The 12179-nt window shown below is 35.4% G+C and overlaps 1 protein-coding gene across 1 annotated transcript in view; it reads right to left on the reverse strand.

Annotated features, from left to right (window-relative positions):
• The window catches only part of ANXA10 (annexin A10), a 102962-nt gene that overhangs the window by 60415 nt on the left and 30368 nt on the right, over positions 1-12179 (reverse strand). The window contains exon 2 of the mRNA XM_011959646.1: positions 1348-1429. Coding sequence (XP_011815036.1) covers positions 1348-1429 — 82 coding nt within the window. The remainder of the gene's footprint in view (positions 1-1347; positions 1430-12179) is intronic.

The following is a 12179-nucleotide window of genomic DNA, read 5'->3' on the forward strand; positions in this document are numbered from 1 at the left end:
CAAATTATGATGGTCAAAATGAATCGTTATTCTGACCCTAAAATTGCAATGACAGGAACATTGAAACTGGAGCAAAAAAAAAAAAAAAAACCAACTTTTTGGTGAACAGATTGTGTGATCCATAGTTTTAAAGCAAAAATTGCACTCCTCAATAAAAAGGTAATTCATAACTTTGTGTTAACTTGTCTTTTTATTTTTCTAGTGATGATTGATATTTTAAAAGGCATGAAAGCATTGCAAACTCCTAAAGTCAGCTTTGGCAAGCATATTTTAAGTCCTCTATTGTTTTCCTGTGGGATGCTGCTAGTGGATAAAACACACAGATGTGCATTCGTGCATACACACACACAGTCAAGCTCCTGTAAAAGCGACCTTGTCTTTAAAGTTAAGAGCTTGCTTTCTTAGGAAAGGTTTTGCATGTCTTATGCAAAGATTTCTTTTATGTTGTCTATGTTTATCTTTGTGCTCATCAGGAGTCTTCTTAAAACAGGTTTTATTCTAGGAAACTATATGAAAGTTTAACACCTCCATATGATATCTTAAAAATTATATATATATATGTATGTATTTGTAAAAGAATCCCAAAATTTTCCTCCCTTCTTCTCTCTCTATATTCTTTTTTCTAAACTCTAGTCTCATTCATTACTAATCACCTCTATGTCATACTCCAAGCTCTGGGAGTTCACAGTCCAGTCAGCAGGTGAGACAAACACAAGCACAGTGCAAATGAGATTAGGGGAGTGAGAGGTAGGAAGCAAGGCGCCTGGGGGCGGCTGGCATAGCTGGTTGAGCTTGCAGTGCCCAGAGAAGGATTCAAAGAGGAAGGCTTAGCTGAACAGACTCTTGAAGAAAGAGAATTTTTGAAGACAAGAGAAGACAATAGCATTCCAGGTGAAGTGATTGGGCCAATTTACAGAGATTTGAAAAGCAGAGTCATTTAGGGGAATAGTAAAAAGTCTGAAATAGCAAATAGAAAATGAAAAGTCTGAAATAGCAAATAGAAAATGAAGCAAGCTAGAAAACAAAAGCAAAGGTTAAAAAGAATGCTCTATCCTAGATTAAGGTGTTTTAGCTGAGATTTCATTTAGTAGTTAGTGATGAGGCACTTAGGGATTTAAGGCAAACATTTTAAGATTAGAGTAGCAATTTCTAAAGGCAAATTTGTTCATCATTACTGTCTTTTTTTTATATTATTTTTCTTCTCATTCTACTTCTTTGCTCAGTTTTTGTCTAATCTGTATCTGTGTTTTGCAAGACATTAGCTATTTTATACCCACAGTAGAGTATTAAAACAAGGTGAAGCAAAAAATAATTACAATAAAAGATGGTAGAAATAATCAGACTTACAGAATCCTTGGAGTGCTCCTCCTAGCATTTGGGCATCCATTATGGGATTGAAACTGGGAGCTGGGAAGATGGTTCCTTGCACCTGGTGGGAAAATCAATGAGAAAGTGATTGTAATGATTCATGTTAATATTTCGACATTGTGGCTGGGTGCAGTGACTCACGTCTGTAATCCCTGCACTTTGGGAGGCAGAGGCAGGCGATCACCTGAGGTCAGGAGTTCAAGACCAACCTGGCCAACATGATGAAACCCCGTCTCTACTACAAATACAACAAATTAACTGGGAGTGGTGGCGCCTGCAATCCCAGCTACACAGGAGGCAAAAAAACAAAAATAAATAAAAAAATAATAAAAAAATTGTTTTCCAGACAAATGAAAATGAAAGCATATTCTGTATGTTTACATTACTACAAGACATACACACAAGGCGTGTTAAACAAATGCCTTGCTTGTGTGTCAATTGCTGAGAGAAAATTTGGTTGAGTTCATTTTATCCGTTGGTCTCCACTACTATCCGTTGGCATCTATTATTCAAATAAGAGACCATGATACCAAAACCAATTGTAAAAAAATGTTGACTAACAGTAAGTTTTTTTTAAGGAATGGAGCTTATTTTATAGAAACTGAAAAAGAGTACTGTATTGGTACATATCATTTCATTCATATGAATTAGAAATGGTACTTGCTACCACAGCTTTTTTCTATATAAGGGACCTTAAAATTATATTAGAAAAAAATAAAAATAATTGAATTTGGATTATGAGCTTCATAGAAATCCAGGTGATATAGATAAGGCAGAGATTATCTAGCCAAAGCTCATGACTGCAGAGGTAAACATAAAAACTTGTAAACATAAAAACTTGACAGACATTCTATTTAAATTCTCTCTCTTGACAATCATAAAATGGTAGAACATTTTAAGCAGGCTTGTGATCCACATGGTGCATTATTTTAGACTGAACCCGCCAGGACTAGCCACCATATAATCACACTCAGCACAATACAGCTGTCAATCAAAATTTATTAAGAAGGGCAGCTCTCCCTGCTTGTTGTCAGCATGCCCAGACACATTGGGGAATTTATGCCTTCCCACAGCAAATGAGTCTTCTAGGCCCTGAGACAAACTCAGACATTCCTATTAATTAAGTTAATTAACTAATGAGAACAGGACTAGACCATAATTTCGAGCTAAATGAATATACATATACTGATACCAAAATATTTGTAAAAGGAATTTGAAGAACTAAGAACTCAAAACTAAAAATTGATTTCAGTTTGGATTCTACCTCACTGATATTAATAAATATGAAGTTGTCTATTTGAAGTAGACAAAAAACATGATGATTGTGATATGTCTATATTTTCATTCTTAGAAGTACAAATTAGTGGAATTCTTATTCTGTGAATTATGCAGATTCTTTCAATCATTATACTTATCGTGTTTAATGTTTTGCATCAGGAAAACAAAACAGAAATAAATATATCAGACAGACTCATAATAATTACCCTGGAGAAGAAGATGTGGGGGAAAGAGCTGGTCCTAGATGAGAGGGTGTAAATTTCCCCCAACCACATGTACGAATGAATAAGTGATCTGGGAAGTTGTACTGCAGCCTTTCCACAGCTGATTGTGTATAAGTTGCAAAAGAGAGTTGGAGGTGGCAGCCACAAGGTTACTAAGTAAAAGAGTGATACAATTTGATTTGAGTTCCAGTGGTAACACTTTATAACAATGCAAAGAATGAAACAAAAAGAAGCAATACAAGTTGCAAGAGTGGCTAATTTTGAATCCCAGTTGAGCTATCATGTAAACCTGAACTGAGGCAAATAGCTTGCTTTCAATAAACACAGATTTCTTGGTCAACTAAATGTAATTTAACCTACTAATTTTTTTTGAGACACATTTTTAACTTAACCTAATAATGGCATTTTTACCACGAAAGGTTACCTTGAACAGTCAGAGACTGTTTTAGGAGTTTTCCAGAATTTACACCTTTCGAACAATGCCCTTTTTATATGCATGATTTTTTTTTTTAATTTTATTCTGGCCTTAGAGTAAATTGGAAATTTTGAAAAAATGTACATTTTTCAATGTGACAGTGAAAAATGATGTGTATCCATATATATTAAGATTTTTTCATTTCTTTGAAAATGGCCAGATTTAGAAATAGTATATATAACTTGTCTAAGGCAAAATAAATTGTAATACCTGTCATCTCTATTTAAGTTTTACCACAAGATAATCAAAATATAATATTTGCTTCTAGTTACATATGAATTTGGGTTTTGAAAAAGGAATAAAGAATGTGCTCCTTTTAGAAGACAGAATAAACAGCCACATACACTTACTATACAGAAGAGTGTGAGTAATTTGTATGTTTAAAATTTGGTTCTAGAAACCATCTTTCCACCTCTGTGACTATATTAAATGACAGAAAAATTTCAAATTTATTACTTCCTGAGACTCAGTACAGGCTGGAAAAAAAAATTTGTTTTGCACGTGAAGTTGATAAAAATATTTTTACTATCTCATATCAATAGGTACATCAACATATGGATCATATTTCACTTATAGCCAATTAGGTGGCCAGGATTCATAAAACCACATCCCTCCAGATCCAACATCCCTAGGCTTCCCACATTTGAATACTTTTTCTCATGTGGCTTTTGAGTCACATGCACCTTGACAATCTGAGTGCCTCAAGACTTTTTGAGTTTGAAATGTCAGCTAGGCAAGGTGACAGTTTGACTAACAAGACACGTGCTAGAGTGTGAGTTTCAATGGATAATTCAGTGTGTTTGAAGTAGCTTAGTTTTAGTGCAGTTGATACTAGATCTCTAGTTAATTAAAGACTTTAAGAGTCCTAAGAGGAAATTGTATAGGAATCTTAGGATTTCCTTTCATGAGGCATTTACCCTGAACATGGCATCGACTTAGCTTTGGAGCATTGCTTCTTGGGATTTTACTTTGGACAGAACTAAATGCTCTAAACTCTCCTAAAGGTCTTCAGCCATTTATCACCCTCTGCCTCATGTCTCCCAGGAGTTCTTCCAAAGTGGTTTCAATGGCTTTAAACACAGCTAACACTAAAGAGTGGATTACTGAACACACTGTTTCTCTTCCTTACCCTTCCACAGCTAATGAGCCCTTCAGTCTCATTCCCTCATTCCTAGCCTTACAATACTTTTCATGTAATTTGCCTTCTTTTAATTTCTGTTATTAATTTCTGTTATTACTACTTAATACAGACCTTTGCCAATTTTTCTTTCAGTTGTATCTGATAAGCTGCCAAAATGATCCTCCTAAAAGATCAAATATTATTTGCCCTTCCAGGCTTAAAGTCTTTAATGCCCAAAACAATGCTTCTCAATATTTGTTTTGTACTCTGGCCTACATGATACATGGTTTTCAGAAGAAAGAAACATCCTTGGGAGCATCTAGGCTTATGAACGTGTCCCAGTATGCTATAGCTTCAAGTACATCCCATTCGTGCCCACTCAAGAAAGTATATTGCCATCCAACTGAGTGACAGTATCATATAAGCAATGTAGGAATCACATAGGATAGAAAAAGTCAAACTTTGGTTCTTCGGTGTTAAACATTTTCAGTGTATGCCGTAACATATTCCTGTGACTCAGAATAGATGACTCATGGGATTCACTTCAAATATTTTAACAGAGTATACAACATTCTTCATGACCTGATTCTTTACTCCCTGGATAGTTTCATATTTTACTTTTTTTCTCCTGAGCCCCTCTGCTCCCACACCGTGACTCACAGTCACACACTCCAGCTAAAAGGAACTTCTGTGTCATTGCTCACTGTGTTCCATCTGTGTGAGTATTTCCTCCCCAACTCCCATCTCTTGACTTCACCTTATGATCACGGCGAACGTCTATACAAGATGTTATCTTTCAAGCTTTGGCTCCAGAGTCATCTTTTACATGGAGCCATTCATGATGCCTCTAATAGGACTGTCCGCTCCCATCCTGGTGCCCTCTATTTTATCCTGGGCGTGGAACTGTAGCACACGCTACTAGAGCATCAATTGCACTTCAGCAGAAAATTTCCATTTTTAATTCTACTGGCTTTCTGAGAATAACGGGTCCTATTAGCAAGGCTTCCTGAGTTTTCTTGAGAATAAACCTGAATATGAGTGGCTGTGCAAATCTGGAAATAGAACTGTTCTTGCAAGTAAAGGAAGAAGAATTTGGATCTCCAAGAAATAATTTGGGAAGATACCTAACAAGGAACAAGAATGGAAAATGAGGCAAAATTCCTCTCTGTGACCTCACCTTCCTTATTAGTAACAATTTTTCATTAACATTTGTTAAAAGGTTGTAATAAGTGATTTTTTTTTTAATAGAAGTTGGGGAAAAGAATGAGTTATTTGGGTTCGTCTGGGTGAAAAAAAATAACATGCTGACAAAGTCTCTCTTCAGTTTAAACTTTAGTTAGTCAAACTTTAGTTGGGCACCTTTGAATCCTGTTCCCAACTAGACATCTACACTTGGGGGTCTCTCAGTCTTGGCATCACTCAATTGTAATGAGAATCTTGCTAAGTCAGTTTAAAGAAAATGTCCCAACTGTGATATCTGATGAACCTCAATGTCTGATCAAATTCCTCATCCCCCAAGTGCTGGCTGGTCACTCCGGCCTGCCTTCAGCAAGATTCCTGTTAGGTATGTTAAACCAGAATCAACCTTCTACTTTTGATGCTTAATCTCAGTAATTTTTCATTCCAGACTGCCTCCCTTGAATATAAATCTCCACTTATCCATGATATATTTGGAATTGAGCTCAGTTCTATTTAATACTGAAGTCTCTTTTCCCCTATTGCAATAGTTCCTAAATAAAGTCGTTTTGTTTGTTTGTTTGTTTGTTTTTACCATTTTAACTGCTACTCAGCTCTGATTTCTTCAACAATGCACAGCTATAGAGCTCACACAGGGAAAGAATCAAGGCAGCATAAGATGCTAGGAGTCCGAAGAAACCTGGTAAGGCCTTGGATTCCATATTGCATACTCACGGTATTTGAGGCAATCTTATATGTAGAACCCCACAAAAACCTACATGGTTTCCTGTTCTTCTAGACCGTAAGCTCTCAAGATGATAGATTTTGTGCAGTGTAATTTTATTAATAGTACTGTATTTGATTTGAAATAATTTCTGATTTCGCCTTTTCAAAGTTTTCAATAGACTGGAAGAATTTTGATTACACAAATTCCTTCACAAAATTAAGTTGAAATGAAGCTAAGAATGTGACATGATTTGAATATGTGTCCCCTCCAAATCTCCTGTTGAAATGTGTCTCCAGTGTTGGAGGTGGGGCCTAATGGGAGGCGTTGGGGTCACAGGGGCAGATGCCTCATGGCTTGAGGCTGTCCTCACAACCTCTTTTCCTTATAAATTACTCAGTCTCAGGTATTTCTTTAAAGCAATGTAAGAATGGCCTAATACAATATGATATATTGACTTCAGTTCTAGGTATTGCCTCAGTAGTTGTAATTCACACAAGTGGAATTTAGTTCTATAGTACATAGCATTATATTGGGCTTAAAATATATGTGCAAATTTCAAGGTAAATTACTTTCTAGACAATCCAGTCAGAGGTAACTATTTTCTGATCACCTGATCTCAGTCAGAAACTTCCTCTCCATCCTCTTATTACCCTCATATTTCTAATGAGATTAGGAGGTTTAGAAACAATATCAAAACACCACAGATCTGAAGAGATTTCAATGGATATGGATTTGAGAGAATGAGTCTCATTCACGGAAGATCAAAATGGAAGATTAAAAAGCTGAAAAACTGGCCCGGCACGGTGGCTTACGCCAGTAATCCCAGCACTTTGGGAGGCAAGGTGGGTGGATCACAAGGTCAGGAGTTCGAGACATGCCCGGCCAAGACGGTGAAACCCCATCTCTATGAAAAATACCAAAAGTAGCCCGGCGTGGTGGCAGGTGCCTGTAATCCCAGCTACTCGGGAGGCTGAGGCAGAGAATTTCTTGAACCTGGGAGGTGGAGGCTGCAGTGAGCGGAGATTGTACCACTGCACTCCAGTCTGGGAGACAGAGCAAGACTTCATCTCAGAAAAACAAAAACAAAGCAAAACAAACAAAAGAGCTGAAAAGCTAAAGGGAACGTTTCCCTGTGAAAAGAACATGTTCAATGAAAAAAAAATTGAGGGTATATGGGAAATAAATATTTTTAGTGTATACTATAATATGAAAATACGATTTTTAATATTCTAAAACAATGAAACTTGGATCTTTGTCGATTAAGCACCGACTGCTCTCAATTTTTAGCTCTAAGCATTTAATTATTTGATAATGTTTTTAATCAAATTTTTGAGATTAACTGATATTATTAAAAAAGAATTAAACTATTCACGTTAAAAGTTATGTGCATCTTGATTAAAATTGTAGCCCACACTTACTGTAATTTTATAGAATTTAACTTTCCTAGATTGAAATAACTAAATGTCATGTTACTTTTTGAAGAAGGTTAAATGGCTAACATGTGTAATGTAGTTTTACTATTATAAATTAAATGCATATACACAATGGATTCAAGGAAGATGATACATTGTATCATAAAAGTCTAACAAATTCCATGGAATTTGAAGAAAAATGACTAATCTTCAAGTGAAAAATAGAAAAGAGTTAATGTCTTGTTAGAATGTGTGTGTTTTTTTTGATGTGTGTAAAAGACATGTGTTTACTCAAAGAATATAAACAATGAGGAAAACTACAAATAATTTTTAAAAACCCTCAGTCTCACTACTCAGAATTAAAAAATATAAACATCAAATGAAAACATGATTAGGAGGATAAATATTTTTAAAAGATAAAATTGCTTTTTAAAAACTTTTATATTAAAGAAACAGAAATACACTGAATGAAGTGCCAAAAACTTAGGCAGACAGCTAAATGATTTTTTCCTTATGGGCCAAAGTAGCTGTGTCCTAGATCTGGATATAAAGCAAGAAATACCTTTTACTAAATGCAATTTGGGATAAATACCACTTAGATTAAATGAAAAAAATCTAATGAAGTGATATTGAAAAAATGTGCTGATTTTTAACAAATCCACCATAAGCACTATTAGTACTGACATTTTAAAGTGTCACTTTCAGGTTAAGAGATAAAAACATTAAGTCATTATATTTTATAAACAATTTTTCAATTTTAGATGGATTCAAATACAAACATTATGTAAAAGATGAGGATATTGATACTTTCACATTGCTTCCTAACTTCCCTCTTCTCCCTGTTAATATTTTAGGTAATTTATTAATATTATGATGTCATCAAAATTTATTATGTGTACATTCTGTACCATTACCAAAATGACCACAATTGTCCAACAATATTCCAATAAATTTCTAGAAATATATTAATAAAGTCTTATAACCAGTTATTTACCCAGGCTTTTTTGTTCCTGAAGTGTTAATATTTTCTTAAATGAATTTTGCCAACAAGTATTTTTCCCCCAACATGTGCTTATGAGTGATGTTTTACTTGAGGTGAAAATTTTACGCTCGATTAGATTGCAACAGGTGGAAAGACATTGCTTGGAAATTTTATATTTCTAGGAAACCAGCTTTAAATAAAAATTATTTAACAAGTTTTCACATCTGGTAATATTTCTAGGTTCGAGGCTTCCTATTTTGACTTTTTTCCAATGAGTTTCACATTTATGGAGTTCATAATATATTTCAATGTTCCAGTAAAACCTCGTCTCCATTAAGTGTTTTCTGGTCACTAAACTTATAAATAATCTTTCATGAGTTGCTATAATAGCTGCCGTTTACAGAGCGTTAAGTATTGCAAAGCTGCTATTTCTTGGTATTGTATTTCATCCTTAAAGCTACCCTATGCTATTACAGCTATATTATTCCACATTTTGTAAATGAAAAAAGTGAGACACAGCAAAGGTAAGGAACTTACTGTGGCAATACAGCTACTGAGTGGCAAAGAAGAGGCCTGAATCCGAATTTATCTGGTGCTGAGCCAAAAAACTTAAAATCCTCTCCTAATTTCTTGTACTAGTTCATCTGGTGTGTATATACTTATTTTCCAGTGCTATCTTATCACGGAAATAATTTGTTTGGGGGACACAACCAAATTTCATGCGCCCCATAATTAGAAATCATGCTTTGTGCAGTACTTTCTGTTTCTCAAAGTTCAAGGCCTAGCACTTTGGCTGGGCTCGTAACTAACCAATTGTTTGCCATGTATAACAATATTTCAAAATATCTCATATATTAACCAAAGAGATACATATTAATATGGTTCTAAACATTTTGAAACATATACAGCTGAACTGCAAAGCTCAGTCTAAGCTATTAAATCCAGGTACCTATAAATCATGTAGCATAAACACGGTCCCATTGTATGGTGGTTGCTTTGGAAGAACTCAGAACTCAATTGAAAATCAACAATTCTGTGATTCTGTGACAATTGCTTGCTTCGCTCCACCTGTATATGAGAAGGTGTGCTAAATGAAAATCAGCCTTATGAGTCAAGGACATCTGCAATCATTTTGGTAATTCCTAGTTTGCTATCATGGCCTATTTCCAATTATGTGGATGTGTAATGTACATTTTTCTGACTCCTCTTAACGAGGTTATCTCTATGAGGTTCCACCTCATTTCCTGAGATAGTTTTATGGGCTGACAGTATTAGTTCCTTTTTCACTGTGTCATATTATTTCCAGTCTTATTTCCTTATCACAAATCGAAATAGTAGTAAATACTTAGAACTAAGAAGAGAAGAGAACAAGACTTACGAGATAGAATCTTACACATTGTGGAAGAAAAGTATGTATCAAGAGACACTAAATAAAAATCATGTAATGAGTAAATATAAAAACAAGCATAGATATGAAATATTTTCAGCTAGTTTTTATCATCTTTGATTATTTGCACAAATATTGTTCTGTTAGCCAGACACTTTAGACTTAGTTATAAATTAATACAAAAATGCCGAAAAACATGATTAATAATTTTTGCTTCTTGATATTATTTCTTTCTCCAAGTAAAAAATAGGATGTACCATGAAGGTGTCTTTACTCATTTCAGCAATGTTTGCAGAATTGTTTTCTTCTTGGTTAAAAAAATATATATACACATATATTTTTTAAAAGCAAATCTCTAAAAGTCTGCTTCCCCATCATGAAATGGCTCTGAAGGGCAAATCCTCTAGAGTACAGAGTATATTTTCTAAGGAGAGTACACCCTTTTTGCACAAAATACCAGCCAGATTCTCCCCATTCGTTACTGGAACTCATTACAAAAGACAGAACACTACTAGTGCCATCATAGAATCCCTACTGCTCCGAGACAGCAATCAGATTACAGTCACTTCTCAGGTTGTTCTAAAGAACTTTTCAGGAGCTGAGAGCACAGCATAAATCAAAGTGAGTGAGAACCTGCAGAGTGACAATAGCTTCCTCCCTGAAATAGAAAATACATGGCTGGGACATGGCTGGGACTGATGGGACACTGACCATCACACAATATTCACTATACTCATTTCAGCTGAAAGAGGAAATGCTTATGTGTATATCTAATCTTTTGAAAGCTCAGTTGTTTGCTATCCCATGCTAATTAGGCCAAGAGCCCATTTTTCTCCCCCTTGTTTCTTTAGAGTTTTACAACTCCTCAATTCTTTCACACAGCTGATCCTCTAGTAACGTCATTTTGATCCACATTGTTTGGTTATAAATTGATGAGAAAAAAAAAAAAAGAATCCCCGGCAGTGACACTGTATGGAGTTTGCATGTTTTCTTTATGTCTGTGTGGATTTTCTCCAAGTGCTCCTATATTCTCCCACATTCCACTGATGTGCACATTAGGTTCATCCGCTTGTCCCCATGGTCCCACTGCCAGTGAGTGAGTGAGTGAGTGAGTGAGTGAGTGAATGAGTATTGTCTGAGTACACCCTGTGGTGGACAGGCATCCTGGCCAAGGTCAGTTGCCGCCTTGTGCCTGAGCTGCTGGGATAGGCTCTGGGGCTGCCCGTAACCCTGAAATGGAATAAGTTGGTAAACACTTATCTTGTTTTTACTAATCTTTCTTCAACGTATGTATAGCTCACATTTATTTCAATTTTAATATTGGAAGTCTTTGGTCTATTCAGAACTTCAGTGATGTTTTTGTGATGAGAGATGTAGGAAGGTAACTCTTGCATGTATCAATTAGCCTATGGGTAAAATTGATTTTGTTATACATTGTTTTCCTTAAAGGTGCAGATACCAAGAACCTATCCAAGACATTAGGTGAGGACTCACTGTACAATGGCAGAGCTCCACATGGGAGATTCAGTCCGTATTCACAAAGAGTTGATAAATGCAGCTGGTAATACAAAGAGTGTTATAAGAAACCATGAAGTTCAATGAAAAGAACTAGAGAAGCAAGAGCAAACACATTCAAAAGCTAGCAGAAGGCAAGAAATAACTAAGATCAGAGCAGAACTGAAGGAGATAGAGACACAAAAAACCCTCCAAAAAAAATCAATGAATCCAGGAGTTGGTTTTTTGAAAAGATCAACAAAATTGATAGACCGCTAGCAAGACTAATAAAGAAGAAAAGAGAGAAGAATCAAATAGACGCAATAAGAAATGATAAAGGGGAATCACCACTGACCCCACAGAAATACAAACTACCATCACAGAATACTATAAACACCTCTACTCAAATAAACTAGAAAACCTAGAAGAAATGAATAATTTCCTGGACACTTACACTCTCCCAAGACTAAACCAGGAAGAAGTTGAATCCCTGGATAGATGAATAGCAGGCTCTGAAATTGAGGCAATAATTAATA

Source organism: Colobus angolensis, unplaced genomic scaffold (assembly GCF_000951035.1).
Source record: "Colobus angolensis palliatus isolate OR3802 unplaced genomic scaffold, Cang.pa_1.0 Scaffold5, whole genome shotgun sequence".
Classification (NCBI taxonomy): domain Eukaryota; kingdom Metazoa; phylum Chordata; class Mammalia; order Primates; family Cercopithecidae; genus Colobus; species Colobus angolensis.